This window comes from Erigeron canadensis, chromosome 3 (genome assembly GCF_010389155.1).
Source record: "Erigeron canadensis isolate Cc75 chromosome 3, C_canadensis_v1, whole genome shotgun sequence".
NCBI classification, from domain to species: Eukaryota; Viridiplantae; Streptophyta; class Magnoliopsida; order Asterales; family Asteraceae; genus Erigeron; species Erigeron canadensis.
In genome coordinates this window covers 30,362,645-30,386,240 of record NC_057763.1, presented here as the reverse complement: position 1 = coordinate 30,386,240, position 23,596 = coordinate 30,362,645, and the positions used below count along the sequence as shown (strand labels likewise).

Sequence of the window (23,596 nt, the reverse complement as noted above, 5' to 3'; positions counted from 1 at the left end):
AATATATTTGGGGACGACTTTTGTGACCACATTTGGCATCACGGAATATTTTTCCGGTTTCGCTAAAATATTAAATCAAAAATAACAATCAAAAAATACTTTGGGACGACTTTGTTGACGACAATGTCATCCCGAAATCTTTATTTTGACTTTTCAGTCAAAGTTTTGAATTTTTTTTCGTTTAGCGGCTTTTCATGAATGATATTTGTGTTGTCTCTGAGATTTTCGTCGTCGCCAAAAACCAACTTCCTTGTAGTGATTCGAGGACAGTCTATCCTATTGGGTTTCTATGCATCAAAAGTTAACTTGGGCAAGTTAAGAGAAGTTTCTCTTTTTTTTTAAATTATGTAGGTATCTCTTGACGTTTTATTTAGATCTGTTGTTATTGGTGTTCATTAAAGTAGTCATTCTAAAAAATAATACGAGTAATAAAATCCAGAGTAAGTTTAATTTCTTATTATAAATTTCTATCTTAATTCGAGGGCAAAAGAGTCATAGAATAAAAACCAACTACTCATAAATGTGTAATGACCCAAATTAAAATAAATCATACGCGCGTACGCATGCTAGCTTGCTAGATTTTGTAATACGAATCCAATTCAGATAAGGTTATTCATTAGTGAATATCGAAACCAATATTAATCGGGATACATATAATTTGGAGTATATATAGGAGTTGGTTTACAACTCAAAATGCAAACACGTACGTACATCGATCTTATAATACGAGTAATTTTTCTTTATAAATACAAACCTCCTTGTTTCAGACTTTTTACTCATCATATCTCAATTTTAATTCGTTTCAAAGTTCGCTATCATTCAATCGATCTTCTAATAATTTAGGTTTCGTTATTACTCAATATATCTATAATTCGATTAATCTAGCTTCAACAATAATGGCCGGTGGTGTTGTAGCTGGTCCGCCGGCCGGCAGTTCATCAAAAGCATATCCGGGAAGGCTCACATGGAACGTGTGCGTAGCAGCCATGCTGGCGGCTTTCGGGGGTCTAATCTTTGGTTACGATATTGGAATTTCCGGGGGCGTGACGTCCATGACGCCATTCCTGGACAAATTCTTCCCCAAAGTCTCTAAAAACCTCCAACAGTCGAATACCTCTGATTCGAGCAGCAACCAGTATTGCAAGTTCAACAGTTTCACGTTGACCATGTTCACGTCTTCCTTATACTTGGCCGCACTTTTCGCGTCTTTTTTGGCAATATTTTTGACCAAAAGATTCGGACGAAAAGTGTCCATGCTCTGCGGCGGTGTTACGTTCTGCGCTGGAGCCCTCATCAACGGCTTCGCTCAATACACCTGGATGCTCTATGCCGGCCGTCTTCTTCTCGGTCTTGGTATCGGTTTTGCTAACCAGGTAGCTATTAACAAATTAACTACATATTACGATCGTTTATTATTGTTTGTAATTTTGTTATCTAGCTAGTTATTTTACTTACTTAGAATTTGAAAAAAGGTCTCAAGATTAATAATGTTAGTAGCTAGTACTAAATATTGATTGATATGTATATGTAATAACTCACGTTTTTTTTTACTTGTTTTTAAATATATGTAGGCTGTGCCTTTATATCTATCGGAGATAGCACCGTACCAACATCGTGGGGCCCTCAACGTCATGTTTCAACTCAGCATCACCATCGGAATCCTGGTTGCAAACGCCGTCAATGTTGGGTTTGCTCGTATCGACGGGGGATGGGGCTGGCGGTTGAGCTTGGGTGGCGCTATCGTCCCTGCTATAGCTTTCATCGTCGGTACTCTTCTCGTTCCGGATTCCCCAAGCTCTCTTCTCGGACGTGAAAAGCTTCAAGAGGCAAAAGAAAACTTACGAAAAATACGTGGGGTGGACGACGTACAAGAAGAGTTCAATGATCTAGTTGCAGCATGCGAACAATCTAAAAGGATGGATCAAAACCCGTTGCGTAATCTGTTTCTCGACAGGAGGTACAGACCACAAGCAACTTTTGCGATCTTGATTCCCTTCTTCCAACAGTTCACGGGAATGAACGTGTTCATGTTCTACGCACCGGTTTTGTTCAAAACAATGGGGTTTGGAGACAATGGTGCCCTCGTTTCCGCTCTGATCACCGGGGTCGTTAACATGGTAGCAACCATCGTTTCCATTCTCACTGTTGATAAATTTGGAAGGAGGTTTTGGTTTCTCGAAGGTGGCATTCAAATGTTATTCTGTCAGGTACGTACGTAATTAATTAATTAAACAAAAGACTTACTTCCATCTACTATATAAGTTCAATTGTTATATATTATTTGTAGCTTTTAATTAAGTTATACGGCATAAAATACTCGATTAATTACTTGATGTTTAATGTTTATAGGTTGTGATTACTATTGCCATCGCTTTGAAGTTTGGGTTAAATGGAAACCCCGGGGAGCTCCCAGGGTGGTATTCGGGTCTTGTGGTTGCAGCCATATGCATATACATTGCAGGGTTCGCGTGGTCTTGGGGTCCGTTGGGTTGGCTCGTGCCTAGTGAAATCTTCTCACTTGAAGTGAGATCCGCGGCTCAAGGTGTTAATGTTATCGTCAACATGATCTTCACCTTCTTGATTGCTCAAATCTTCCTCCAGATGTTATGTGCTTTTAGATATGGATTGTTTATATTCTTTACGTTTTGGGTGCTTGTGATGACGGGTTTCGTCTACTTCTTTTTGCCGGAGACAAAGGGAATTCCGATTGAAGATATGTCCGGAATTTGGAAGCAACATTGGTATTGGAAAAGGTTTGTTGCCGACGATGAAGAAAGGGATTTGGAAAAGAATTAAAGACAAGATAAAAGAAAGGAGGAAGATATTATTTCGATTTTTTATAGATATCATCACTTTTTCTTTACTACTTAGTTGCAGTTTTACTTTGTACTTTAGATCTTAGATTACTATGATTATTACTGTTTTTACGGTACTTTTATCAGTTTACTTTGTTGCAATTTATAAGTATTAGAATTTAAATTACTAAAATTGTTACTGTTTAATACTAGTACTTTTATAATTTTAATAATAATATACCATTTAATAAGTTTCAAATGACATACTTTTACTCGTAAGTTTATTATTAATGCATAATGTTATGGCCCATTAACTCATTAAACTCAAATATCTGATCTTCTGTTGAACCGTTTTGACCCATATTATTTGTAGATAAATACATCCTTCCGTTTTAAAGCATTTGATGCATTAGAAATAAAACTAGCCCGAATCAACTCATCTATAGTAAATGAGTTGAAACCACCACATTCAGGTCGACCTTTTCAACTTAACAAGCCGAAGGCCAGCCCAAATCTATGATCATTGCTGAGCAAGGTCAAGCCCACGCCTTGATCAAATACGCCAAGACCCGAGACACTACAAATGCCATCTCATACCTATGTCACTTTTTCCTATTTATCGAGTAGACCTTGGCACCCTCTGAAAACCTTCACAAAAGCGTTAACAATCTATCTAAAGTTCTGGAACCAAAACCACTACTTAAAACCTGCGGTTCCACTATCTCGGCAACAAAACAAAGATCATTGCCTACAATCTAACTGCTACATATAAGCTCATATTGAATGACCGTTTGTTTCCTCATGCTTCTTGTGTCAACTTACTGATATTTGCAGTTTAGCTCTTAGTCGGATAAAGTTCAAAATCATAACTTATACTCAGGTCTCATCAAGTATAGCAGATATCTTACACCACATGCCACCACAATGGAAGTGGAGTTAGCAGCACTTATGAGCAACACAACAGAAAACAACTAATCAGATAAGAAAAGCAGAATAGAACATAACGAGAAGCCCAAACGGAATTAACAACAGGCAGAACAAGAATATGGTAAAACTAGTGAACTAAAATTATATAAAAATCCACCACTCGTAACCTCACTTGCACTCTTTACACTAGAGAAGGGGGCTTAAAGACTTATTCTACTAGATACATAAGTTTATATTTAGCTCCTTCCCAACACATATCACACGCACATGGAGCTAAACTAATCATTCTTTTTTTTTACTGTTATTTACATTAACATTAATAAGAGGAATTATAATATATTAATATCTCATATCATCCTGGTCAATGCAATTAGCGGTTCCTTCTTGATATAGCCATACCTAGAAGAAAAAATGGCCACAGAACCAAAATCACTATGCAAATGTGAAAAACGAACATGCAACACGTAGAAGTTCTCCGACAGTTGCACCAATGACGATCAACCTTTTTCCCACACTTGTAGCAAAACTCAATGCCACACCTGTACCAAGTTCAGTTCAAAATCATAAACTCAGTTCAAATTCATTGCTCAGTTTGGATGTGAGTTTTAAATTGATCATTGTGACTTAAAAGCAATGCTAATATATAATGCTTGCTATTGAAGAATCAAATAGTCGGGTCATATAACATTCTAGATTAATAAACAAAGAGGTGGTAACTGCGGCCTGCAAAGAGTTAAATGGGTCGACTTGGTTTATTCTTAATCTCTAGTGGATCAAGTAGGTCAAGTGTGTTGAAAGTGATCGAATAATGCATAGAACCTTATAAATTGTTTTACTTCAACAATATAGATTATGCATATTAATAGTATAGTTTTCTGTTATCAGATTCAACAGAATAATCATATACAAAACTAAGAAAAGAATAAAAAATAACATTAAGTATGCAGATTAATAACATTAAGTATTTTGACCCGTTATGTGAGCCACCTATTTGGTCAAGAATTAGTATGCAGATTCTTTCATCTGTATCTTGATGGGTTGGTGAAGTATCATTTAATCAAGTGTATAACAAGTAGTATTGATTTCAAACACCAAGAACACAAAGATATAATAACCATCTCAACTCCCCGTTTATGTCATATCTTCTTCGTCATGTGGTTAGCTAGTTATTTAGCCAAGATGTATGGGCTATGCATTCAATGCATAGCCCATGACATATAAAGTGTCAACATGCACATTGATTATAAATGTAAAAGTCTGATCTCATATGAAAAATGAGCAATTATGAAAATTCAAGCACTACAATACCCAACATTTTCCTGTCACAGTTTAGAACTTAACAGTTTCTCACGAAGAACAAAAAAAAAAAAACCTCAAGAATTAAATCAACATTATCATGAACAAAATTCAGCATATTCCACCTAATCATGTAGAACTTCTAATATCGATATGGACATGCTAGTGACGCTAGCTCAGTTTTATTAGCTTAGTATTCCCCAAAACACAAACTTTTCCGGTTACAGAAAAATTTTAGGTATGCAAACTCCACATGTCATTCTCGGTTTTCAAATTTAAGAAAGAACATATGCTGCCAAGTTTCCTGTACCACAACCAAACTAAATAAGATACCACTTTACAGAAATCTAAGATTGTTTTGGCAAAATTAGTCAGTTACCCATCTATTCTACCTTCACTCATATTACCACCAATACCCCCATTAAAGTCTATCAAAAACTAGAAAACAACTTCACTAAGTTTTACATATAGTCTACATATAGAAAGGATTGTAGTGGTAACAAGCTTCTAGTGCACCATTGGCGCACCTAAATGTGAAAAAGGTTGTATCTTTCCTCCATAAGAGGCTTTTCCGAATATACACAATCTTAACCAAATCAATCAAAATACAACATTTAAAACAATCGGAATTCAATAAGACAATCACGATAATCAAAACAAGTGAATGTAAACGAGCTACCTGCAACGAACAATGGCGCAACCTTTAACAAGTTCAACACAATGTCTACAAGCAGGACACCTCATCCACTGATTCCTTTCAGAAAGAACACCAAACGCGATATCGTTAACATCCCTCATCTCCCCACTCTCTTCACACCTATACCCAGCATGCCACGGAATCTTACACCGATAACAAAACGGTTTCTTACAATTAGGACAAACACATCTCTTCAAACTAGTACCACCACCACACTCATTCACAACAACAGCTGAACAATCCCTATTAGGACAATAAATTCTATCAAAACTCAACAAAGCAGACTCACACAACACATCACACCATTGATCAAACAACTTTTGCCCAATTTTTGGTCTACAAGATAAAGGGTCAAAAAAATTATTACAATTTAAAGCTGGGCATTTAATATTAGACACATTTTCATCTAGCTTCACTTGTATGTACTTGATCATACAATCAGTACAAAATGGATGCATACATTTATTATTATTGTTAAATTTTGTGTTTGGGCTTGTTACTGGCTCTATACATATCTCACAAGTAAAATTTGTTAATTCTTCATTATTTTGATGAATTGTTACTGGGTTTTGTTGGGTTTGATTTGTATTTCCCATTAGAAAAATACCCACAAAAAAAGGTGAAAACTTGAGGGGTTTTATGGGGGTTTCAGATGATGGGAAATACAGGGTATTTACAGAGAAAGATGGTGTGAAATTGTGAAGGAAATTAGTGGGGAAATAGAGATGAATGATGAGGTTTTTTTAGGGTTGTTTAATTGGTCATGTTTTTTAGCTTCACTTTACGACTCTGTGAGTCCAAAAGATGGTGTTTGAATGGGACCATCTTGTTGGAAAATGTCTATGCATTTTACTCTAGAGTTAATTGTAGAGTTAATTGCAAGATATATGGTTTGTACATTTTAACAAGGGGTTTCTATTTGAGAATCGTTGCAATGAAGGTCCTTATTTTGAGTATTTTTTGCAAAATTGGTCTAAATCTGACGGATCCATTAAAGGTGGTCGTTAAGTGGGCACGTGTGCAGCACGTGTAGGGGTATTTATGTATTTTTCTCCCCACAAGAACCCCCATTGCTAAAATGGGAAAACCACATGAACTAATTTTGTAACTAAATCTTCTTTATTTTTATATATAATAAAAAACTATTGGCCTAACTAGTTCTTAACCATTTCAAAAATTTAGTTAACCTAAAATTTTTAATTTACATGTATCATAATTTAAATTATAAATCAAAAAATATGGAGCTAAAAAACTTTTTATTATTAATTATATTATTAGTTGTAGAAAATTTTTTATGAACTTAGAATTTTTAAAAGTCCATCACTAAATAATTTTTTTTAACTTTTCCATAAAAAAATTATAATTTACAAAAAATATGGAACTAAAAACCTTTTAATTATTAATTATATTATTAGTTGTAGACAAATTTTTATGAACTTACAATTTTTAAAAGTCCATCACTAAATAATTCTTTGGATGAATTCACAATATTAGCAATGTTATTATTTTAATTAATAATAATAAAAAAAAGAAGAGAATTTCATATTTATCCTCTTTAAAGCACTTAAATATCAAATATACCCAAGTAACTTTAAAAATATCATATATATCCTTTTTGAATACAACAAATATCATATATATCCAAATTACAAATTTACTCCTTAATAATTATTTTAAAGCCTATTAATGACCATTCTACCCTCTTTTTCTTCTCAAAATATGCAATCAAAATTACAAATATCCCCAACTAAAAACTAAATAACAAATATACTCATTATTTTCTTTTAAACACACATGTTTACTCATCTATACTATCTAATAAAACAAACCATCATTTTTTCCTTAAACTTTCGACCTTTGAAAAACTAAAAATACCCTTCACCTTTATTCACCAAATTGAATATCTCCAGCTAATATACCTATAATATCATTCATGAACAATTTACAGTATAGATGCTCCAACATTTAAAATAACTACAATACCACCTTTAACATCAATTATTTTTACATTCACCACCATCGCCGCCCCCATCACCGTCCCCACTGCCACCCCCAATACTGTTACCATCACCACCTCTGTTATCACTACCCTCACCATCGTCGCATTGTGCGGGCATAAGCCTAGTTTCATCAAATATTATTTTTTTTGGAACAAAAGTTTCATCAGATATTAATTTATCTATTAGATTTATTTTGAAAATATAAAGTAATTATTCACTGTATTATTATTATTAGTTAAAATAATAACATTGTTAATTCTGTGAATTCTTCCAAAGTTCATTTCTAATTTCGTGAATTAAAAATCAAACTGATACGTCAGCAGGTTACTAGGTTAAATGATACTTTTTCTGCTAATAAATAAAAAGATGCTTTCTAAAAAATAAAACTTTCAAAGAATATTGCTAATTTCGTGAAATCGAGTAAAGTTCATTTCTATTTTCTACAGTTATCCTTATAATCTAAAGTTTTTAGATCTTTTTAACTATTAAATTGTTTTAAGTTGAGAAAATCCTAATCTAAATATCAACTTATACCTCCCCCTTTTCTCAAATTAAGCTAAAAAACTAAATAAATCTTGGAAGGATCCACATACGTTGAGTCTCATTTCTTATAATTATGGGATGAATTATTTATTTTGTCTTTAACCAACACACTGAAAACTTAATTAGTTTGCCTATTAGAAAAAAATATTATGTAGAAAAAACCAAGTGAATCACATTTACTTCTTATGGTTCGTTGGAAACCAAAAGAAAAAAACATGTATATCATGGAGCTCTAGGATGATAAGTGAGTGAAATATGGTTCATTTCTTATGTGATGAAAAATGAAAGGTAATTCACATTCACTTTGTTATTGTGTTATTATATGAGAGATAGAGAAGGGATTTTGTACGTAATTAAGTAGATGTGATTCACTTGGTTTGTATGTGGTGAATATATGTATTATGAGATGAATGTAATTTGACTTATTTTGTGTTAAATCACTAAATGTACGTGTTCACATTGTGGGGAATGTATCAGTCCGACTTTGAGAGTTTGAGGCAAGGCAAAAGAGACAATAAGGCCCAATATTGAAGAGGGCCCAAAAAATAAACCAAACCAATTGTTATATGTAGTCAGCTTTGTTTTGTCTCAGCACAAAACAAAATAAATAAATTATTGTATGTATGTAGTTTTTTGTAATTGTTAGCTAACTTCTTTTCATTGTTACTTCAAATTTTGAATTATGATGATTATATCAAACTATCTTTTAAGGGCCTTTTTTTTTCTTGTCTCGGGCCTCGATTTGGTTTAACATTTTCGGATATGGCCCTTTGTAATATTAGGTGAATATACTACACTAGTCACTAGATATCAATCTAGGTATCTAACAATAATTGTCATTCATTTCTTTAGAGTAAAAATGGGCTAAAATGTTGTCTTGTCATAACCTTTGCTTTTTAGTACATTAATTAGTATCTCAATACCTTCGGTGTCTTATCATTACTTCCTATAATTTTGCGTCATCCCAACTTAAGCAACCTTAGATTTTTAGTTGTAACCTGAGACTCAAAGAATGTTACCAAAATACGTTACTGGTGTCTGCTATATTTGTATTTTTCTTTCAACTTTATTCGAAAAAACCAAATAGAACAATCTCTACAATGAAAACGAAAAATGGTACATTCTTCTTCCTTCGAAATCATCGTGGTTTTCATTTGCCAATACTCCAAGTTTTTGGACATACACACACTTAGCAAAGCCTTATAAGTACACATTCATGAATCTACAAAAACACATCCAGATTGTGTATTTAAATTTTTCAAGAAATGGTGTATTACGAATCCTATTTTGTTGCTATTTTATGGGTTTTGGCATTGGATAGTGGAGGTTTCTTGTTGTTATCTAATGGAGGGATTACAAGCACTTTTGTTAGGAATGAAAAGAATAGTATGGACATGCCCTTTGAGAGTGATGTCTTTAGGGTCCCTCCTGGCTATAATGCCCCCCAACAGGTAATAGTACTATACTATATGTTTGTTTTTTCAACTTGGTGAATAACGATATTTTAACTAGATTATATGCCATTTTTTGTTCATAATGTACACATGCTATGAGGCCCTAAAGTTTAAAGGCCAGTTATGCGGTCTAGTATGGGTGTATGGCCTAACTTTTTGACCATTTGTGTCTTGCAAGGTTCATATAACACAAGGAGATCTTGTAGGAAAAGCTGTAATAGTCTCATGGGTCACAATGGATGAACCGGGTTCAAGCACAGTCCTTTACTGGCCTCAAAACAGCACCCAAAAGGACCAAGCTGTAGGCCAATATTCAAGTTACAAGTACTACAATTACACTTCTGGTTACATTCATCATTGCACCCTTGAGAGCTTAGAGGTCAAGTTTCAAACCGTCAAAACATATGTCCATCTGTTTTGTTCTTGCTGTTTTAATTTGTTAAAAAATTATTCTTAATAACTTTATAACAGTTTAATACGACGTACTACTATGAAGTTGGAATTGGTCATACTACTAGGACATTTTGGTTTGTAACCCCCCCTGAGATCGGCCCTGATGTGCCCTATACCTTTGGGATAATCGGTATGTTGAGAAAGTAATTTTTTTCGTTTGTGTTTTGTAAAATAAAACATTACTTGTTTAATCAGGTCGACTTCTGCAGGGGATCTGGGTCAAACGTATGATTCCAATACTACGCTTACACATTATGAAATGAACCCGGTGAAAGGGGAGACAGTGTTGTATGTTGGTGACTTGTCTTATGCCGATCATTATACATACCATGATAATCGTAGGTGGGATAGTTGGGGCAGGTTCGTTGAAAGGAGTGTTGCTTATCAACCTTGGATTTGGACTGCTGGAAATCATGAACTCGATTATGGTCCTTCCTTTGTAAGTAAAACATCTTAAATAAAGACTAAAACTCCCTTAGAGATTATTGGTGTTCTAGATCATAGCTTTTCATTATGTGTGGCAAAAACATTCACTGAACTTTTCACGGTCTGAATGCAGGGTGAAAAGGTACCATTTAAGCCTTTTCTTCACCGATATAGCATCCCCTTTGAAGCATCAAATAGCACAGAACCCCTTTGGTACTCAATAAAGAGAGCATCAGCACATATCATTGTATTGTCTTCCTATTCAGCATATGGTAAGACTTGTATCATTGTTACCGTTCCCAGAATATTTTTCTTATGCTAAAATGTGATATATAAGGTACTAAAATCGGGTTAATGTGGTGTAGGAACATACACTCCTCAATATATGTGGCTTATGGATGAGCTACCAAAGGTTAATAGAAGTGAAACACCATGGTTGATTGTTCTTATGCATTCACCTTGGTACAATAGCAACACGTACCATTACATGGAAGGCGAGACCATGCGCGTTATGTTTGAGCCATGGTTTGTTGAGCACAAGGTTGATGTTGTGTTTGCAGGTCATGTTCATGCTTATGAACGCTCGGTAAGTTGGGTAGTATTACACAGGCCAAGTGTTAATCCTATTACCAACTCTTTATTTCCAATACAAATGTCTTAAATCATTATTCGATTATCATATGATTATGTAGGAGCGTATATCAAACATTGCATATAACATTGTGAATGGGGAATGCACTCCTGTCCATGACCAAAATGCCCCTGTTTACATCACTATTGGGGATGGAGGCAACATTGAAGGCTTGGCAACCCTGTAAGGCTCTCTCTTCAAAACATAGTTATTTTACTAAAAAATACATGATTAATTTAGTAGGCCTACAAATATGCATACAAATTTAGTGCTAACATGATCAATGGTTGAGTTTCAAAGAGAGAAAAACAATAACTTATGCAATTTTTTTCTCTGAAACTTAGTCACCGATCCTCTGATCATATCATATGTCAGTATTAGATTTTTAAGCATGTTTCTAATGCGTGTCGTGTATGGACAAATTTTGTTTTCAACATATCACCTTCTAAACAAAAATGAAGAATGAGGGAGATGAGATATGAGAAATAATTTATAACATTTGTTTTTTGTATATGCAGCATGACAGAGCCACAACCAAAATATTCAGCATTCAGAGAAGCGAGTTTTGGTCACGCGACAATAGAGATCAAAAATCGAACACATGCTTATTATAGTTGGCATCGAAATGCTGATGGATATGCAGTTAAATCAGATTCTATGACGTTTTTCAACAGATATTGGTACCCAAAGAATGAATCCATGATCCAAACTTAACCTCAATCCTATAACATCATCTCTCAGATTTCTAAGCAAATAAACAATTGAGAGTTCAGTGTTTAATTCATGAATTGATACACCAGTACACCACATGTATAACTTTTGTGTAATACTAGCTTTAATGAAATTGTTCAATTTTCACATTACTTTATTTTCCGGTCGTAGACCAAAAAATCTTTAAACCTTGGGTTGGGGGGGGGGGGGGGGGGTTAGGTTTTGTGGGTTTCCGACTTTCCGTTAACCCACAAGAAAATGTAATGGTGTAAAGAGTACAAAATATGACATACCCCAGGGGTATGTAATCAAAGTCTTAACCTCTCTATATATATATGCACTATTGGCCTTTATTTAATTTAATATCCTTAGATAAATTTTGGCTATAAAAAGTACAGTATGAGGTAAGATACCAAGGTCTAGTAAGGAGTTCAATGCTCCTAAAGCAAATGGAAATCCTCGAAGATAAGTCTTGCCAAATCAAGATAGTGAATTTTACTCAATCTGAATTGAATGGTCAAAGTGGTCTAGATTTAATTTTTAACTCGATCTGTTTTGTATTTTTATACATGTAACCCGCTTTTGTACTTTCAACTAGCATCTTGCTAGTTTCTTGGTTGTTAATATCACATCGAATGTTAAAAAAAAAAAATAGTGAATTTTACCTTGCTTGAGAAAAGAAGATTATATCCATACCAAAACAGGAAAAAGTAAAAGTAAAACTTATGAAATGAAAGTTGAAACCCATGCAAGCATGAATGTAACTTCATCTTATAATTTGTTGCTAAATACATCCTTCAGTTTTTACCCATTTGATGCATTAGAGATTAAAGGAGACCTAATCAACCCATGTATAAGTAATTGAGTTGAAAACAACTAATCAGATAAAAACAGCAAAATGAACACAACCAGACAACATAAACAACAGGCAAAACAAGAATATGGCAAAATAGTAAACTAAGATTATTATATAAAATCCACACCATACTTAACCTCACTTGCACTCTTTACATAGAGAAGGGGGTTTAGAGACTTATTCTACTAGATATATAAGTCCAAATTTAGCTCCTTCCCAACCTATATCACACGCATATAGAGCTAAACTAATCATTCCGGCCTTTTTGCCTTACATTTACATTAATAACAATAATTAAAGGAGCTATTATAGGAGTATCCCATATAATCATCATGGTCAATGCAATGGCCATTCGACCTAGAAACAAGAATATAAGCTGGCACAATGCAAATGCAAATGCAAATAGTCAACAAGCTACACCAAAGAGGAGCTCCCCAACAGGTGCACCGATGATGATCGGCCATATTTTCCCGCCGATGATGATCGGCCATATTTTCCTTTAAGTTGCACCGATGATCATGATCGACCTTTTTCCCACACTTGTAACAAAATTCAATGCCACACCTATACCAAGTTCAGTTCAAAATCTTAAGTTCAGTTTTTCACAAAGAAAACACACACACAAAAAAAAAAAAAAAAAAAAAAAAAAAAACTAAAGAATCAAATCAACATTATCATTATTTTGAACTTTACAATACAGCATATACCACATAATTATGTAAAACTTCAAGTCTAGATGTGGAGATGCTAACTACTGTTTTGTTAGCTTAAAATTCCCAATGCAATTAAACTTCATATTTCATTCTCGATTTTCAAATCAAGAAACAACATATGCTGCAAAGTTTCCTATTAATTATTATTTCAACCTCAAGTATAACCAAACTAATTAAATAAGAATACCACTTTCCAGAAATCTAAGATTAATGTTTTGGCGAATTTAATGAGTTACCTTCTCTCATATTACTATACCAATACCCACATTCTAGTCTATCTAAAACTAGAAAACAAATACACTAAATCCACATAAAAGAAAGTGTAGAAGGATTAATGTGGTAACACGTTTCTAGTGCATCATTGGTGTACTAGATTTTTTGGTGCACCTAAATGTCAAAAAGGTTGAGTCTCTCTAGTCTCTAGAGAATAGAGATCTAGATCTAAGAGATTCTGGTTTCTCTTCTTTGGTAAAGTCGTCACAGAAATTTTTTTATGGATAAAACCCTAGGCCGGCGCTACTTTTGAGGAGCCTCTATACCTTTGCGCAGGGTAAGGTTTAGCACAATCCAAATTAAATAACGCAATCATACCAAAACTATAATCAAAACAAACGAATGTAATTAAACCAGCTACCTGCAACGAACAATGGAGCAACCACCAAGACGTTCAACAAAATGTCTACAAACAGGACACCGCATCCACTTTTTACTTTCAGAAAGAACACCAAACGCGATATCGTTAGCATCCGTTATCTCCCCAGTCTCTTCACATGTATACCCAGCATGCCAAGCAACTTTACACCGATAACAAAACGGTTTCTTACAATGAAGACAAACACATCTCTTCAAATTATCACCACCACCACACTCGTTTACAACCAAAGCTGAACATTCCCTGTTAGGACAATACACCCCTTCAAAACTCAACAAAGCAGACTTACACAACACAACACATCACACCATTTATCAAACAACTTTTGATCGATTTTGGCTCTAAACAATGATCACAAGTTAAAGCTGGGCATTTGATATCAGACACATTTTCATCTAGCTTCACTTGTATGTACTTGATCATACATTCAGTACAAAATGGATGCATACATTTGTTATTATTGTTAAATTTTGTGTTTGGGCTTGTTACCGGCTCTATACATATCTCACTGTCAAGCAATATGAAACGAACAGATATTTTTATTAATGTTTTTATCTTAATTAATAATACATTGAGCCAATACGTCTATTTATACAAGAGAAAGATCTTCTAATTTTGGAAACAAATCAAAGGTATTCAATTCGTGCTAATCCTTTTCTTGCTGGCAAATCTTCTTGCTGAATCATGATTTATTTCTAATACTCCCCCTCAAGTTGAATAGTGGGACTTCCAAAATTCAACTTGCTCAGGCACTTATTGAAAATAGCTGTTCCTACTGCTTTTGTCAAAATATCAGCTAGTTGATCTTCAGACCGGACAAACGGCAATTTAATAATTCCATCTTCAAGTTTTTCTTTTATGAAATGCCGATCAACTTCCACATGCTTAGTCCTGTCATGTTGTACGGGATTCTCTATTATTTGGATAGCTGCTTCATTGTCACTTAAAATCTGAATACTTTTTTTAGGAGTGAATCCTAATTCTGTCACAAGTTTCTTAAGCCATAAGGCTTCTGCTAATCCCTTAGCTATTCTCCGAAACTCAGCTTCAGCACTTGACAGAGAAACAACTTTCTGTTTTTTACTTTTCCATGTGACTAGATTACCACCCACCAAGGAGAAATATCCTGAAGTTGACCTTCTGTTTCCTTTGTCGCCAGCCCAGTCAGCATCTATATATATCTGGATATTAAGATGGCCATTTGCTTTAAATAGTACTCCATGATCAGAGGTTCCTTTGAGATATCTAATAATCCTTAAAGCTGCATTCATGTGTTCTTCTTGTGGTTGGTGCATGAACTGGCTTATTATTCCAACAGCATAGGCTATATCTGGACGAGTATGAGCCAAATAAATTAGCTTCCCTACTATCCGTTGATATTGACCTTTATCAGCAGTCTTATCATCTGTCTTCATAATCAACTTTTGATTAACGATCATGGGTGTATCTGCTGGTTTACAATCAATCATGCCGGTCTCTGCTAGGAAGTCCAATATATACTTCTTCTGACAAATGAATATCCCTTGTTGTGATCTCAACACTTCGATTCCAAGGAAATACTTTAAATCCCCCAAATCCTTCATTTCAAATTCTCCATATAGACTTTCTTTAAGCTTCTTGATTTCATTTTCATCATTACCAGTGATAATCATGTCGTCAACATAAATTATTAAGCATGTTATACGACTTTCCTCACAACTAAGGAACAAGGTGTGATCAAATTACTTTGTTTGTACCCATATTTTTTCATTGCCAGTGTGAACCTTCCAAACCATGCTCTTGGTGATTGCTTCAATCCATACAACGATCTCTTTAACTTACAAACTTCTCCATACTTAAAGTCTTGAGAGAATCCAGGTGGAGGGTCCATATATACTTCCTCTCTCAGTTCTCCGTGTAAAAATGCATTTTTTACGTCAAACTGATGAAGAGGCCAACCTTGATTTGCTGCTATAGAGAATAAAACCCTTATTGTATCTAGTTTTGCAACAGGAGAGAATGTCTCAGAATAATCGACTCCATATGTTTGAGTATATCCTTTTGCAACCAATCGGGCTTTATATCTCTCGACTTCACCATCTTCACCATCTGGTTTGTACTTCACTGTATAAACCCACCGGCATCCTACTGGTTTCTTCCCTTGAGGCAAAATACATTTGTCCCATGTTTCATTTTTAATTAGTGCATCCATCTCAACATTCATAGCATCTTTCCATTTTTGCACCTTCAAAGCTTGATCTACATTTGATGGAATTTCTTCTATATATAAGTTTGCTAAAAAAACCTTTGCTTCTTTAGACAGATATCCTCTTGCTACGTTTGCCATAGAGTACTTGGATCCTCTGGAGGTTCTTTCTGGAGAATAACGCTTTGCAGGAATTCCTCTGGTTGATCTTGCTGGGAGTACATATCTTTCGGGTATCTCTGTATCAACTTGTTCAGTATGTTCCTCATTTTCCTGCATACTTTCATTTAGAGACTCTGGAATATCAGTAGTTTCAGTAGAAGGATTACATACCCCGGATGTCAGGTTAGGATTCACATTTTCGGTGACACTGATGTCTTGAGGGAACTGTTCTTCGTCAACCGAACACGGTTCTTCAACTGTGGAGATAGAATCAACTGTGTGATTTTGGGAGCCTACTTCTGAAGAATATCCCAGCCAGCACAGTGTGTCTTGTTGTTCCTCCCCCTGACCACTGTGTGGTAGGGAGTAGAAGAACTTAGTTTCCAGAAAATCACAATTCATCGTAGTGAACATACGACGAGTTTTTGGATTATAACACCTATAACCTTTCTGAGTGACCCCATAACCCACAAAAACACACTTTTCCGCACATGGATCAAGCTTATCACGAAAAGTTTTTGGAATATGAACAAACACAGTACATCCAAACACCTTAGGTGGAAGAGTAAGTGTTGGTGGGAGTGGATTGTGTTCATTTAAGGTTTTTAGAGGAGTTTTCATTTTGAGGATTTTGGTTGGGAGTCGTTTAATCAGGTAGGTGGCTGTGGCTAAAGCTTCCGGCCAAAAATATTTTGGAACATGTGATTCAATTATTAGAGCTCTAGTCATTTCTAATAAAAACCTGTTTTTTCGTTCGGCAACACCATTCTGTTCTGGGGTGTGTGGACATGTGGTTTGATGTATTATTCCTTTTGATTGGAAAAATAGGTTCAGTTGTGAATTTACATATTCTCCACCATTATCTGATCTTACAACTTTAATTGACTGTTGAAATTGGTTTTGAATCATAGCATAGAAAACAGTAAACCTATCATAAACGTCGGACTTATTTTTTAGAAAATAAATCTAAGTCATCCTGGTACAATCATCGACAAATATAACATAATACCGGAAATTTTGACCCCCAGGAACTGGGGCAGGGCCCCACACATCAGAATGAATCAATGAAAAAGGAACTTGAGTTCTAGTATTGCTCGGGTTATAGGTTTGTCTATGACTTTTAGCAAGAATGCAAGTTTCACAAGAAATTGACTTATTCAACGGAAAAAGTTTAGGAAATAAGGTATGTAAATAACTAACTGAAGGATGTCCCAGTCTTCTGTGCCATAACCAGGCTTCTCTTTCACTAGTTTCATGAGCCAGCATTACACTTCCACTAGGAGTCACTTCATCAACATAGTACAGTCCATCTTTTTCAGTGCCACGCCCAATGATCTGTCCCGTCCTGATATCCTGTAACAAACAAAAAGTTGGATGCATAAGTACAGAGCAATTTAACTCTTTTGTCACATGGCTTATGGATAAAAGTTTATGTGACAAAGAAGGAACATGAAGACAATTTGGCAATTTAATGTTTGGAGAAATTTCAATGGTTCCTCCGGTCTTTACATCCATTTTTTGTTTATTTGCAGCTTCGATGTGAGTCCTCCTAGGTGTCGAGAATTTTGAAAAATCAGAGATCTCGTATGTCATTGTGTCGGTGGCCCCACAATCAAAAATCCACGCCCATTGGATCTTTATGCTGGTTTTGGGCCATATATGCGGATCCATAAGATATATACGGGCTCCATACTTTAGCTTGATTAACAAGCCCACGTCTTTTGGGCCCAGTTTTGAGTCGGTCCGAATACAAAGGAAAAAAAGGATACGTTTTAGGTTTTGAGAAATAAGGAAATGTTTTATTTTTGGAACTTCCCTTGTCTTTCATTACCTGCTACTGAAAAAAAAACTTCTCCCCCATTATCTCCGGCCACCGCCGCTGCTGCTGTCCCCCCGATCCGCCTTTAAATGCCGATCATTATTTATTTGGTGGTGATGGAGCTGCTGGTATTGGTGGTAGGAGAGGGAAGGGACTTTGAAACACCCTTTTTTCCTGCGGATCGATGATATTCGGTCCACCAATCGGGATAACCGATGAGTTCGAAACACTTATCTTTGGTATGCCCATTCATGCCGCATTCATCACATTTAAGATTGGATTTGTCCTCTTTTGTGACGAATTTTTTCTTGCCGTCGAGCCTTCGAAAACCTTTGGTTGCCATCCTATGCCGTCGGGTTTTCCGGCGATTAATCGGTGGCAATACCTTCGCTTTCTTTGTTAGTTGCTCCCAAATGTTTTGGTGAGCGGCTTCTTTGCGAATGGTTGCATACGCGGATTCGACGGTAGTAAGCGGGTCGACCCGAAGTATCTCTCGTTTTACCGATTCAAACTTCCGGTCAATCCCATTTAAAAATTGGAACAATTTCTGTTCCAATCTGAGTTTTGTTTATATTTGATATCATCGGGACACTTCATTGGATTTGGGTCTATACGGTCAATTCACCCCATACACCTTGGAGTGAAATCCAGAAATCCTCAAGGGATTTATCATTTTGTTTGAGTTCATTTGCCTAACGTGCAGATTAAAGGCCTGTAACTTGTCCGTGCCACTGCTATATGTGGTTGCCAAGGCATCCCAAAGTTCTTTTGACGTGGAGAACTCGGTCAGATTCCCAGCCAAGGTTGGTTCAATATTCTGGATAAGCCATGAAAAGACAATCAGGTCTTCCTGCTCCCATTCTTCATATCTTTCTGTTGATGATTTTGTTGGTGGATTTTCGGTTAAATGATTTAATAGGTTTTTGATTTGCCGCCTATGGCGACTCGGATCATCGAGTCCATAAAGCGTAATTTTGACTTGTCAGCTTCAGATTTATCTGAAGGTTGTCTGATAATTTGGGATTTTGTGATTGTTGATTTGTGTTGTTTTGTAACAGATTGATCAGTTGTAATGCCAAATCGGAACCACTGCCGCCGGCTTCATCAACCATGGTGGCTTGGCTTCGGTTTTAGGTGTTTTGGGTTTTAAGAAATTAGAGGTAGATGATGAAGGCAGGGTCGTCCTTCTTTGATACCATGTCAAGCAATATGAAACGAACAGATATTTTTATTAATGTTTTTATCTTAATTAATAATACATTGAGCCAATACGTCTATTTATACAAGAGAAAGATCTTCTAATTTTGGAAACAAATCAAAGGTATTCAATTCGTGCTAATCCTTTTCTTGCTGGCAAATCTTCTTGCTGAATCATGATTTATTTCTAACACAAGTAAAATTTGATAGCTCTTCATTATTTTGATGAATTGTTACTGGGTTTTGTTGGGTTTGATTTGTGTTTCCCATTAGAAAAATACTCACAAAAAAGGTGAAAACTTGAGGGGTTTATGGGGTTCGAGATGATGGGAACTACAGGCAGGGGAAGATGGTGTGAAATTGTGAAGGAAAGTAGTAGGGATATATGAAATGGGTCATGTTTTTAACTTCACTTTACGATTCGGTGAGTCCAAAAGATGTATATGTATGTTCTTCCTTGAATGGAAATTTTGGGTTCAATGCAAGCCTTCAATTTCAACCAAATTCATTTTGAGAAACCTATGTTTCCATTCTCTCATATTACTATATCAATTTCAACCAAATTCATTTTCAAATATTATTTATAGATAGTTATGAAAATATATATACACATCAGTTTCAACAATGGTTTGATGTGTATTTTCTTGTTTGTTTAGCCTCGTAATCATTACCAAACAGTGGTGTGGTGGTTCGTATGGTGGTATTTCGTGACTCCACAATAAAAAAGATAGAGAAAGAGGAGTCGTGGTGCTCCAGATGATAGAATGAGTGTCTTGATGGGGTTTGTTTTTTGGTATTTTGTTTAAAGGTATTTTGTTTGTTTCCATCTCCGCATTCTTTTTGTAGACCTTGAAATGTAATTGTTTCTTATATAAATTTTGAAGTATTTTTTTTTTTTTTAGATTTGTAATGGGTTTTGTTTAAATCTAACATTTTTTGTATTTTAAGTGGTAAAATTTGTATCAATATGTAATGGATTTTGTATTTTATGTACCTATTTTGTATGTGTGATTAATTTGTATATGTATGAAATAGAGAGGTGATAGTTGGATCTAATTTGCATCTATATATGTATAGATCGATGGGTTATTTTGGATATAATTTGCATCTATATATGTATAGATCAATGGAATCTGTATATATGAGTGATTGGATCTTGAAAAGAAAAAAAGAGAAGAAAACAAGTGTTTTGGAGGTAAAAGGACGAAATTACCCTCATGTGCATTGCACATGAAGGGGTTAATGGAGTGACACTAATGTCCACGAAAGGGAGGGGTGTGTAATGAAGCAAAATGTCGCCACAAGGTGATGTAATAATAAATAAAATGCATAGAGGCAAAAAATGATAAAATTGCTAACCACATGGTGATGTAATGAATTTTTTTCAAAATTAAATGTTAATCTATCAATTTTAAACTCTAGCTTATTAGGCCGGTGTTCATAGAGCGTCCATGGGTGCATCCCATGGCTCTTGGACGCAAGACGTTAATGGCAGCAAGCGTCTTCGGGCTGCATCCGTCCAAAACTTCTCCACCAAGAAGTTGATGGACGCTGATTTGTGGGACCGGAGGCAACAAATACAGAAATTCAATTATTATTTTTTAAATTTTTTAACTACTTTTTTTTATTTAAACAAACATCTCATTTTCATTTTAACTCACAATCATCTTATCTCAAATCATCTCATTTTTATTTTTCCACTATCATTACTATTTACTATAACTATCATCTTCAAATACTTAATTCACCCAACCTAATGACTGCCATAACTGACATTTTTCGATGTGAAAGACCAGATGTAGGTTCACATGCTAAACGACTCCAACTCCAAAGGCGAGTTATCGGCAGTGATGAGAAGACTAGTGGCGCAAAAGGATGGATGGAAGCAAGCTAGAAATAGACACGATTCGAGCGCCGAGGTAGAGACCTACCACCCCTGAAAACCTTTATCTGAGCTATCTGCAAAACAAGCTCAGCAAGATAAACATCATAATCGGTGATGTTTATGATGCACACTTCTCATTGGGAGACGTGATTTATCACGCCGAAATGTGGCAAAGACAAAACGATCGATATCTGAAGTCGGGTGTCCACGGGGTAAAACCCATATGCCTACGATGCTCATGGACGTTTCATTAGACCAGTGTAATATTTTTTTTTATTGTTTTTACTTTTTAAGATTTGTAGTTTTTTAAAGTATTGTAGTTAGAATCTTAATATGTGTTTTTAGGTGTTGTAATATTTTTATATTTTAATGTGATAGTTTAATTAATAACTAAAATGTGTATTTCAATTTGTGTTTAAATTATAAAAAGAAATTATAAAATAATTGATGATATTACAAAAAATTAAGTTCCAAGAAGTTGTTCTTATAGACAGTGAGAGTACTGAAAGAGTCCTAGATGATGTGACGCTGAGCTGACAGCCAATAAGCTCCAAAAAGCTTTTGCCAGTATGCATCGGCTTTAAGCTGCAGTTTTAGGTCTCCGTTTTTATAAGGAAAATGATAACAGCACCATTACTTTTTATTCATTTATCATAATCATAATGTACAAAGTTCTCTAACATATCGCATAAACCAATTCTACATACATTTAATAGATGTATCATTTGTTATGCTACCAATATTAGGGCTTTTAGTTCAAAATATGGATCTTACAAAAGTATTTTAGAAATTTTTGTTCAAAATAAAAATAAAATTTTTAGTGGTTGGTCAATTAATTCAATTAGATTTTAATGATGTTTCATAAAGATAATTAAAGTAGCATATTGTTGGAGGTTGGAGAACTTCTATATATATGGCCTTAAATCTTAATATACATGTCATCCGGTATTTATATATTCTTAGATACCTTTTGGCTATAAGAAGCATGAGGTAAGAATGTAAGATATACCAAGGTCTAATATGGAGTTTATTTGCTCCTAAAGCAAATGGAAATCTTCGAATATGTCTTACCAAATCAACATAGTGAATATTCTACCTTGCTTGAGAAGAGAAAAAAATTCATACCAAAACAGGAAAAGGTAAAGAAAAACTTATGAAATGAAACATATGCATGCATGAATATCTATCTATAAACGATGAATTTATCCAACTTAATTACATAGTGTGACTTCCGCACGAACGAATTTGAGATATTGGTTAGGCTAAATACACTCGGTGGTGGTCATAGGATTCGAGTGCAAAGGGTCCTCGATACCTTGATTAAATTTATGCTTAGATTAGAAAAAAGGGGGGGGGGGGGGGGGGGGGGGGGGGGGGGGCATGTCGGTTCTTATCAAAAGCATAAATACAACATGTAAACCTACAATGCGGTAATATTATACAATTACAATGTCAATTAATCGTTACATTACTCTATGACGAGGTTTCAAAATTTAATTTTGAAAATTTGATTTTGAAGAATACTTGTTACGAGTACATAATGTCCTTGCAATAGGTCAATTTTATTTTTTGGATTTTTTTTAAAATGAGAGTCCTTAAATTTAAATTTCATTTCATTTTGATATCTTTTTGTTATCTTTGTATATAATAAAGAAGGATTGTTTTTTAAACTATTTTTAGAAACAATTATGATGTGGCATGTTTACAATTTTTTTTAAAATGTTTTTATTTTATTTATGATGTCATATCTAATTAATAAAATTTTAATAATAAATAGCCCATTAAATATTTTCAAAATGTTTTTTATTTTATTTATGATGTCTACAAATTTATTCTTTTAATAGGAAAACAAAATAATACTTTTTTATATAATATCATAAATCATAAATGTCTTGTTATATTGTATTAATGCAATAGATACTAATAGATATAGTTATTGTGTTAATCAATTTAATATCTTCAAGCCGAGATATAATATATCAATAACAAAGGTTATATAAATTTTTTTAAATTTTTATTACTTTTAAAATTTTATTAAAAATGTCTGGGTTGAAGCCGGGCTGATTAACTAGTTCTATATTATACTCGTACGTATTCTTTAGGCTGTATATCTGCACTACATTTTTGATATATTATTATAAGACATTTTGAGTTATGTCTTAAATTTTAAATTTTAAAATGTCTAAAATGTCTT

General features: G+C 34.6%; 3 protein-coding genes across 3 annotated transcripts; 2 read left to right on the top strand and 1 right to left on the bottom strand.

The window, feature by feature from the left end:
- Window positions 1–896: 896 nt before the first annotated feature.
- On the top strand, window positions 897–2,856 carry LOC122594513 (sugar carrier protein C-like). The gene is made up of 3 exons (XM_043766959.1): window positions 897–1,373; window positions 1,572–2,207; window positions 2,350–2,856. Exons 1-3 carry the CDS (start codon window positions 897–899, stop codon window positions 2,794–2,796), a joined length of 1,560 nt encoding a protein of 519 aa, XP_043622894.1. The 3' UTR covers window positions 2,797–2,856.
- A 961-nt stretch (window positions 2,857–3,817) lies between these two features.
- On the bottom strand, window positions 3,818–6,505 carry LOC122593476 (probable E3 ubiquitin-protein ligase RNF217). Its single transcript, XM_043765891.1, has 2 exons — window positions 5,698–6,505; window positions 3,818–4,261 (listed from the first exon to the last, which is right to left on the bottom strand). Exons 1-2 carry the CDS (start codon window positions 6,309–6,311, stop codon window positions 4,093–4,095), a joined length of 783 nt encoding a protein of 260 aa, XP_043621826.1. The 5' UTR covers window positions 6,312–6,505; the 3' UTR covers window positions 3,818–4,092.
- Window positions 6,506–9,891: 3,386 nt separating this feature from the next.
- Window positions 9,892–12,085, top strand: LOC122593270 (purple acid phosphatase 2-like). The gene is made up of 7 exons (XM_043765657.1): window positions 9,892–10,091; window positions 10,184–10,295; window positions 10,375–10,604; window positions 10,725–10,863; window positions 10,957–11,177; window positions 11,284–11,405; window positions 11,741–12,085. The coding sequence occupies exons 1-7, from the start codon at window positions 9,948–9,950 to the stop codon at window positions 11,934–11,936; spliced, it is 1,164 nt and encodes a 387-aa protein (XP_043621592.1). The 5' UTR covers window positions 9,892–9,947; the 3' UTR covers window positions 11,937–12,085.
- Window positions 12,086–23,596: the final 11,511 nt, after the last annotated feature.